The sequence below is a fragment of the Sparus aurata genome, chromosome 12, assembly GCF_900880675.1.
Source record: "Sparus aurata chromosome 12, fSpaAur1.1, whole genome shotgun sequence".
NCBI classification, from domain to species: domain Eukaryota; kingdom Metazoa; phylum Chordata; class Actinopteri; order Spariformes; family Sparidae; genus Sparus; species Sparus aurata.
In genome coordinates, this window is record NC_044198.1 from 22,081,556 (window position 1) to 22,091,316 (window position 9,761).

The following is a 9,761-nucleotide window of genomic DNA, read 5'->3' on the forward strand; positions in this document are numbered from 1 at the left end:
TAGCAAAGACTCTCGCTGGGGAAAAATGGAGACAAAAGCTATAAGACAGTTGTTTTAGTTGGACTTGGCTGGAGAAAGTTCAGTATTTGTTGTCTTTCTCTGTTATATCAGTGTAAATGTTATCACTTTGAAGGATTTGGACGAAACATCTGAGGTCATCAATTTGGACTCTTGGAACATTTTTCTCTGTTTACTGATATTTTATTGATGTAATGATTAATCAGAAAAATCTTAAATGTAACATTTTAAAACAAGAGTCTACAGCCTTGCTGAGGCTCTGTGAGGCTGTACCAAGGGGACAGTGGCTCTTTAAGCTAAATGCTAAGCCCACAATGATGCTGACATTCTAGTGTTGGCAAGTTGTAATGTTTACCATGTTCAGCACCTCAGCTTAATGTGTTGACATGTCGTAAACACAAAGCACACCTCAGGCTGAACATTATATCAGTGTCTGACGTCAGTATGTCTAGAAAGGAGTATTTAGATCCTTCAATAAAAAAACTACTAGGGTACAGGTAATCATCTTGCATTGAAATGGTTACTAAAATAAAAGAATACAAGTATAATATGTTGTTACAGTATTGAAGGTAAAAGTACTTAATGTCCTCTGCAGCTGTAGTGCAAGTATTACAGATATTAATGGATAATCACAACTCATGCGTTTATGTAAAAGCAGGGTTTTAATGTTGTAGTTGGTTGAGGTGTAGCTCAATTTGAACTATTCTGTATAGAACTGCAACTAATATTTTTTTTCATTATGGATTAATTTCTATATCAATTGATTTGTTTGTAAAACTTCTGAAACTAGATTTAAGCTACAAGTTAAAATAATTTGATTTAAAAGCAACAGACAGTAGCAAAACTGGAAATATTCAATGTTTTACATTAAAAAAAATGACAATTGTCTAAATATCTTTGTGTATTTTGCTGGCAAAATCTTAATTTGTTGAGTAACTACAGCTGTCAGATGAATATAGTGAACAAAAAAGTAAAATATTTTTCGGTAAAGTATTTCGGTACCTGAAATTTGTACTTCAGTACAGTAAACCTACTTGAGTAAATGTACTTACAGCACTGGAACAAGGCTGGTTAAATGTAATCTAATCAGAGCTGTGACGATTAGCCCAATAAATCAATAGGTTTTGGTAATATTTTAAGAGAAAATGTCTTGTTAAATGTCTAAAATTGATGACAGATGACAGTAAACCTAATATCTTTGGGTAGTCGACAGAAAAAGACATTTGAGGATTTTACCAAACACTAATTGACATGTTTCACCTTTTTCTTACATTTTATAGATCAGACAACTAAAGTAATCAGTAATCAAAATAATCATTAGTTTCAGCTTTAAATCCCGTACAATTTGCTTTAATAACAGTTCAAACACAGTGAGAGTTGGCGCTTTAGAAGAACGTTTTTTTTCCTTGTTAAAAAATGTCAACAAAAACTAAATAAATCGGGCACCTACCCGCCAATCGACAGAAACTCCACCTCCCATGATGCAGCGCTCCCGGAGAGACCGCCCCGTTTTTTCGCCCACGTGACGACTCCGACCAATGGAGAGTGTCGTTACAGGCGCAATGCGGTTGTCGGGATGTAAGGAGGAATGGCGACGGTCGAGACGGTTTTTGGAGGCCAGAGCCGAGCCGAGTTTGACCAAACAGAAGCGGATCACAGGTAGTTTGAACATTAGCTTCTCAGAACACACACACAGGACGGTCATGTGTGAGGCAGGGCGTGTGTGTGCAGCGAGGCCGTCACACACACACACACACGATACGTCTGGTAGAGAACGGTTTAACGGTAATTGATAGCAAAACTTAAGAAAACTATGTGTTTTTTCAATTAAGGTGAGCAGATTTGTCAAATAAAAACCGGCGCCATTTTAAGTTCGGTTTCAATTTACTGTTAAAATACTCAGTTTTATTATCTATTAAATATAAAGTGGGACATTTGTGGTTTCGTGTATTTTTGACCCAACACATCCTTTAGTTTAACATTTAATATCAACACATCTGGAGATATGTCTTTTTCACTGGACAGGAAGTAGTGGAAAAAATTGTAATCTGAAAAGTAACTAGTAACTAAGGCTGAGAGACAAATGTAGTGGAGTAAATGGCACAATATTCGCCTCTGAGATGTAATGGAGTAGAAGCAAAGTTGTGAATAAACTACAAGTACCTCGAAATTGTACCTAAGTACAGTACTTGAGTAAATGTACTTGGTTACATTCCACCAATCTGACTAACAGTCACATTGTGACGGACAGAGAAAACACAGAGTACAGGAGGCTGACAGATGAAATAGCTTATTGCTCACCTCATGATTGTATTTTGTCTCAAAATATTTAGTTTGTGTTTTGTGAATATTTTTGTCCCCAAAAATATCACAACACATTTAATTTGACTGTTATTTCATATCCATGCACATACACAGTATTTGGCATCAGGCATGGGTATATATATGTTAATTCCATGTCATGATCATCCTGTCCAACATAGTAGTGATTCACTGTATTATCCTGATCATCAAAAACATCCATAAAACTTTTGAATAAAAATTTTAATCAAACTAAAACATAGTAGAATCAATAAAACGTTTAATTTTGCTCAGAAGCATATTTGTATTGCATCACATGCACACAACTCAAAGACTCTTGAAAAAATAAATCAAAAATGACTTGCACGAATAAAGGATGAAGAAATGGCGCCATGCTGTTTGTAATTTAGATTCTGTAGTACTTACACACATCAATAACTTATTTGTGTGGGGATACGATGCCCGAGCAGTGCCTTCAGTCATGGTGACAGGCTCAGGCAATTCAGGATAATCAGGAAACCAATATCGGGCTGCAGTCGGTGAGCTAGACAGCTTTTTGAAGTCATTCATGTGAGAATAATAAAAATTCCCCTCTTTAAAATGATTGTGATTCTTACTGCGATCCACAATAGAATCTTTTATCATCCCAGCCACATCCAGGAAAATCATATCGTTGCCTTTCCTCCTCTGTCCCCCTCGCTCGTCCTCCTCTCCACTCTACCTGGTCTAAAAATAAGTTTGTGTTGATGTTATGATTCAATTGACGCTTTCTACTGTCAGTCACACTAACACCAGTGCATGCAAGTGGTTAGTCGAAGAAAAGGAGTTACATGAAGACCAGACATTCATGTTTGTCATTCTCTCTTTGTCAAGTTTTCCAGTTAAACCTTTAAAGACACCGAAAAATGGAAGCCGAAGTGACGGTTACCACCTCATCCAGCGTGGTCTCCTCCTCCTCCTCCTCCTCCACCCCACAGACCTCCACCACCCAGGCCAACCTTGCAGCAAAACAGAGAGACACCAGAAAGACTACGTCCACGACTCCCGCCTTCCTCTCCAACCTGGGCCGGGCCACGCTGCGGGGCATCCGCAAGTGTCCTCAGTGTGGCATCTATAACGGCACCCGCGGGCTCAGCTGCAAGAACAAAGCCTGCGGGATCTCCCTCAGAAACGCTGCGACAGCGGCCCGGAGCAGCAAGAGCGCAGTGGAGGTGGTGAAGGTGATAATAGACAGTGAGGAGAGAGGAGGGAAGGAGCGGGAGGGCGGAGGAGGCGTCCTGGCCGGTGGATTAGGTGGAGGCGTGCAGGTGTTTTCAGTGTGTCACAGAGGAAGAGGAGCCACAGCCACACAGCTGGGCTTTGTGGAGCTTGTCCCCACCGATACCGCCATCGCGACGGGTGACGGAGCCACCCTGCTGACCCGCATCAACCTGGGGCGTTGCTTCGTGCCTTCGTGCAGGCAGGGTCAGCGGTCAAACCAGAGTGAGTCAGAATCAGCGGTCGCCAGCTCCAAGCAGTCGTCTGACAGCCTCTGCATCCACATCAAGCAGGCCATAGACTGCAACAGCCGGGCGACGCCGCTGACCTTAAAGAGCTCCGTCCTGGAGGGGTTACAGGCGTCCATCCAGGCCAGGGAGGAGCTGTGGAGGCTGGCCACGGAGTCTCCAGGGCCCCTGGTGCAGCGCGTCGCAAGAGACACCCTGGTGGTAAAGTGCCACACAGACTCCCAGCATCCTCTGGGGCTGCTGCACCTCACCGTGGGTGCAGGCGGTCTGTCCGAGGGCGTGAAGAGCGAGAGACGGAGCAGAGAGCAGCAGCACGGCGTTTTCCACTGCGCCTGTCAGGTCAGCAGCAAGAGGAGTAAAGGTGGCGTCGATGGAGGAGGAGGAGCCACCAACGCTCAGTCTCCTCCCAGCGCGGTGACATCACAGCCCTGCCTCCACTTCTACGCCTGTGTGTGTGCCTTAGCAAGCGATGAGAAACTGGCTTCAGAGTTCGCTGCTTTCATCAACTACACCCCCAGCGGTACAGTAACTCAAACGGTTTGGAGTTATTTTAAAGGGATAGTTTGACATTTTGGAACAATAACAATAACTTAACATGATAATCTGCATGATGGGAGGATGTATTGCAGGACTGTTGTATGAGACTTAGTTTCAGCGAGGTGTACCTTATAAACTTGTAACCCAGAATAACTCACATCCTCATGGTTTCCTTCCAGGCGCGCAGCAGAGCCCGACCAGCAGAGTCATCAGCCCCAGTGAGAAGCCTCTGCATCAGGCTGAAACGTTCAACTCTCACCATAAAACAAAGAAACTCCGCCTGGATGACTCTCTCTCTGGTGGGCTCATCGTAACACATCCTGACAGATTTTTATCGCTCATTAAAACAGGATGATTCTCTAAAGCGTGTTTGTCTGAACTCGTCCTCCCTTCTCTCTCTGTCTTTATCTTTCCCAACCTGTCTTTCTTTAATTTCCTGCCCCCTCAGTGGCCTCTCCCTCTGGGCCGGGGAAAGAGGGAGCGTCGGCCTCCGGCCTGAGGAGAGCTGGTCAGAGGAAAGGCCCTGGTGCTGGAGGGCTGAAGGCTCCAGGTGCTCCCTCGCCCCCTCCCTCCCTCCCTCCTCCCTCCTCGCTGCCTTTTCATCTTTCTGCTGCCTCAATCTGCCTTTTAAAGCGCCTCACATCGTCTTAGACAGCTGTCTCTATCTTCATCATCTAATCCTGCTGCACTAATCCTGATCCACCATTAAAAAAGAACAGGGTCACACTGCAGAGAACACAGAGCATATTTTAACATTTCATTAGTGGAACATTTCCAGGCCTTGTTAATTACATGTGACAGATAAAAGCTTACAGACTAAATATCTGGCGGGTGGGTGGTCCACGTCGAGACAAAGAAGTTAATGAGTGAGTGTTTGTCGTGTCACGTGATCGTCTAATCACTGTGTGTGTGATTGTTTCAGGGAGTAACCAGGCTGTGGATGAGTGTGCGGTGACGATGGGCTTCCACCAGTGGCTCTCCAGCGTCACAGAGAGGATCCACCAGACGATGCACTACCAGTTTGATGGTAAAGATGCATGTTGTTTTCAACTAGAAGATACATTTTAGGGTTCAAAAGTCTGAGACGATAAGTAAAAATACTTCCATAATTGCAATTGTTTTGAATGTAATTCTTTTTTTTTTTTTTTTTTTCCCCGTCAGGGAAACCACAACCTCTGGTGTACCACATTCCCCAGGACTTCTTCAACGCTCTGCAGCATCGACTGTCGCTCGGCTCCAAGAAGAAGAGGCTGCCGAACTTCACAACAGGTGGAACACTTGTGTGAATCTGGAGCTAAATGTTTTCACCCAGACATCTTTATAGCTCAGTCCGTGGGGACCTGGCTTGGGGACTTGAAGGTCGCCGGTGGTCACCAAAAAAAAAATGATGTGGACTGGCAGTTTGAGACCCAGACGTCTCAGATTAACAACAGTAGTTGAAAGTAACTTTGGCAATCAGACATTTCCTTCAACTTCTGATGTTCTCAGATGGTTTCACTGAAGCAGTTCTTTGAATCTCCAAGAAATAAAACTATCCAATAATTCCCACAACATCAAAATATTTGCGAACTGTCCAAAAAAACAAAATGTTCTTCTTTCCAGCCCTCATAAATAAAGGTTGAATAATAAAAAAATTAAAAAAATAATCATCTCACGTCAGAACCACCAGAATAATCTGCCTACAGTAAAATACAACTTAATACATGATGCATCAATATTAAAGCAACGTTATGTAACATTCTGACCTTAAACTAAAGTAAAACAGCTGCACTCATCCAGGTCATGGTAATTCTCAGTGACACATTGTTGGCAACTGGACTTTCACATCTCATCCAAGTGGTTTCAGTCCAGTTGGCAACAATATGTCACTTAGAATTACAACATTTACTTTGTTAGAAAGGATCTGAGTGCGTCTTCCACCACTGGCTAAACAAATTAGTGAGCAAATACAAATACAGACTCTCTCTTTGTTCTTTGTCTCTCTGTGTGGACGTCAGCGTTTGTGAGAAACGACGGACTTCCTCTCGGCTCGTTCTCCAAGTACACCTGGCACATCACCAACCTCATGCAGGTCAAACGCATCTTCGACACTCCCGAGGTAAACACCACATCTCTCTCTCTCTCTCTCATGTAAAGGTGTAACCTCTACTGGCAACAGCAGTTAAAAAGCAGATGTAGTTTAAATATAGTTTTTTGCTTTTATAGTTTCTGGTTGTTCTATCAGTAAAACCTCTCTGAAGTCTTTTAGTCCCTTTCGGGTCCATTACAATTGCAAAATGTAGTTTGGGAGAATACATTTTAATACATTTTAATCTTCATTGAATGTATTTTTCTGCCTGTAAAAACTAAATAAACAAACTCTCTTTGTTTTCATGACTGAATAAACTGAAGAAACAAACTGACCTTAAAGGACGACACAGTTTCATACTGTTTTACTTTGTTTATTTGTGGCGGACCCTGCCACCTTTCTAGCTTCAGACAGTGCTCTGGGGAACTTATTTTCCTCTGAGAACAGCTTGTTTATTCAGTTATGGGAAAGATAAATATTTCAAATTTTGCATTATTAACTCAATAATATTGTAAATATTAAAATTCTGAGTTTGAATTTCATCTCCAAAACTACACAGTGCTCCTTTAATGTGCACTCAGAGTAACATAATGAAAGAAAACACCATGTTGTGTTTTTCAGACTTTTGTTTCACAGAGGAAATAAATATCTCTTTATAATACGTTGTACATAAATTATGTTCTACTACTTAAATATGTATATACCTACGCTTTAAGTTGCACTCTTTGTCTTAATCCACCTTCCATCTGTCCACCAGTTGCCTCTGGAGCTCTACCAGAGTTTCGTAAAGAACGCCGACGGCTCTTATTCCCGTTTTCACTGCCCCGACCCTCCGCCTGAGCCTGAGCTACCAGAGGGATTCAGGACAGATCGACCGCAGGCGATACGACCCATGGAGCTTCGCACCTTCCTCAAAGTCGGTAAGTGACTGTTTTTTTAATATTTCTTCAGTTTTTTTTCTTCTCCAGGAGCTTCGTCTGCACACATGCATTAACACCGTCGTACGTCTCTCTGCAGGACCGGGCTCGGCAGATCAGAAGGAGGCCAGTCCGTTTGTGATCGAGTGGATCCCCGACGTCCTCCCTCGCTGTCAGATGGGAGAGCTCAGGATCAGCTTTGAATTCGGCCACCAGCAGAGCGGTCAGCAGGAGCACTGCGAGAAGACGAGCGCGGCGGAGAAAGGAGGTCGTAACAAGTCGGACTCGAGCCAGTCCAAACTCAAGAAGGCTGTTGAGATCCTTCAGGTCGTTGTCTGATCAGATCTGGATTAATATGAATCACTGACAGTTTGTGACTGACCCATATTTCTATGTTATATTATGCGAGTGGATGATGGTATGGCAGAATAATCTGTAGTGTCTGTAGTCTGTGTTGGAGCAATCATCATAATGCCTTTTATATTAATGCTAAATGTTCACGCTCATGAAAAGAACTAAAAACAAGTATATTTTTGGAAAGATGTCTATTTTTTAAACATATTAGTCCAGTCCATTTCATTAGTCCAGTGTGTGTGACACCACTCGCGGTACCCTTCCCTACAACGGCCACTAAAAAAACGTGAACGTTGGTGTTGAGTTTGTCCATTCTTGGCTCCTGTAGAAACATTGTGGACTCTGTGAAAGAGGACCTGCTCCCTCAGTAGATACAAACGGCTCAGACGATTTTCTATTTAGTTTGTTTTCCAATAATCGGTATATCGATTCTTCTGTCAGAATGCCGCTAAAATAAACTGATTTAAAAATGTGCTGCATCGGCTCTGATGCAACATCCTCTCGCCACGTGTCCCGCACACAACAGTGTCTGATCGGTAACACGTCACAATTAATAGCCTGTAAACACTGAATAATCTGAATCTCAAAGTAACTAGTAACTAAATATAGTGGTTTCATTTTATTGCAGATTCTTTAATCACTGAAGAGGCATTTTTTATATAACTGACAGTTATATTACAGTATTACAGTACAGTATTTGTGACTTCTGGCATTCCCCTTAAATCTATCTATATTTTGTTTATATTTATTTGTGGTTTTGGGCTGTTTTTTTAAGACATTCTCTTGCCAACACTGCCACACTTTGAAGTGCACTCTGATTTGCTCAAAAGGTGCTATATGAATAAAGTTTGACTGATTGATCAAAATGAGGATGTAAAGTCAAATTCAGCAGTTTGAAACCTTTGTATCCCTGTTAGTGCTGAGTGCTTTCGCTCTGCTCCTTCATGAGTAAATAGATGTACAGATGTTCACCAGCAGATGGAGGCATCATCCTGCTCTGTGACCAGCAGGGGGACGCGTTTTACAAAGCTTTTCAGACAAACGCCAACGGAGAAGTTGGTGCGTATGAAAGGACCTATTCAGACTTCTTTACTTTGGGGAAAAAAAAATCGCCGTAGAAAATTAACTGATATAGAAGAAAATTTGGTGTTTAGCTGCATTTCATAATTTGGCTGGATCTGCCTCCCTCCGTTCTGGGCACCGCAAAGCAGAAAATTACACACTCGCTGCGAGATATATCGCTGGAAACATCACACATGCTTCCGAAATGTGTCCAAATGTTCATGAATTAATTAAGATTACAAGTTAATACCATGAGAACATCGCGCCAAAATGATATGCACTCCTCAGAATAGCAGCTTGCACGCTGCGTCTCTACATCAGGGGTGTAGGCGTATGAGAACGGTGCCAGCCCCCGGCCTCGTTCCTCCCTCACAGGCCCCCAGGACATCAGTGTGAGCACAGCCTCTGCCTGCACGGGGGGGCCCGGCTGCCAGACAGCTCTCAGCACCGCGCTGAGCTGTTTATGTAGTCCGTCAGTCACAGAGACGGGAGACGCATCAATCCTCTCCTGGAAGGAAGAAGCAGGCACATTGTGACAGAGAGGCTTTCTCCGCCGCCTCAGAGATGTGTGACAGAGTCGGGGGGGGGCGAGGAGGAGAGAGGGGGAAATGTTTGCAAAGCAGGTCGATATTGATTTTAAAAAAAGATTTTTAAAAAAGTCCTCATATGAGAAAGTGGCAAAATGTTTGGGTCTACAAGTTTGGTGAACTGCTGCGAGCTAGATGCTAACACGCTAACTCAGTCAGTCACGTAAGCGCTATTAGCTCCTCTGTTTTCTCTTTACTGATTTGCTGACTTCCTTGAGGCCTTTCTAGAAAATCTAGATAGCAAACTACTTGTTTGTACCTCACACTACAATGACTTTGCTAACATGCTGATGTTAGCAGGTATAATGTCTCCAAAGTAATGTTTCTGTGGACACTGTTTCTTCATTCTGCTTGGAGATATTTGGTCTCTTTACATGGGATGGCATACATGCCACAACAAAGTTAATCTGAA

The 9,761-nt window shown here is 42.9% G+C and overlaps 1 protein-coding gene across 2 annotated transcripts; it reads left to right on the forward strand.

Annotated features, from left to right (window-relative positions):
* The first annotated feature begins 315 nt into the window (after window positions 1-315).
* c12h2orf42 (chromosome 12 C2orf42 homolog) lies at window positions 316-8,566 on the forward strand. 2 transcript variants are annotated; one of them, XM_030435425.1, is made up of 9 exons: window positions 316-1,677; window positions 3,193-4,344; window positions 4,541-4,660; window positions 4,810-4,911; window positions 5,284-5,388; window positions 5,523-5,630; window positions 6,359-6,459; window positions 7,187-7,349; window positions 7,447-8,566. In XM_030435425.1, exons 2-9 carry the CDS (start codon window positions 3,225-3,227, stop codon window positions 7,683-7,685), a joined length of 2,058 nt encoding a protein of 685 aa, XP_030291285.1. In that variant the 5' UTR covers window positions 316-1,677; window positions 3,193-3,224; the 3' UTR covers window positions 7,686-8,566. The 2 variants fall into 2 exon arrangements, with proteins under 2 accessions (XP_030291285.1, XP_030291286.1); XM_030435426.1 differs by lacking the exon at window positions 4,810-4,911 and having other exon boundaries at window positions 1,125-1,677.
* Window positions 8,567-9,761: the final 1,195 nt, after the last annotated feature.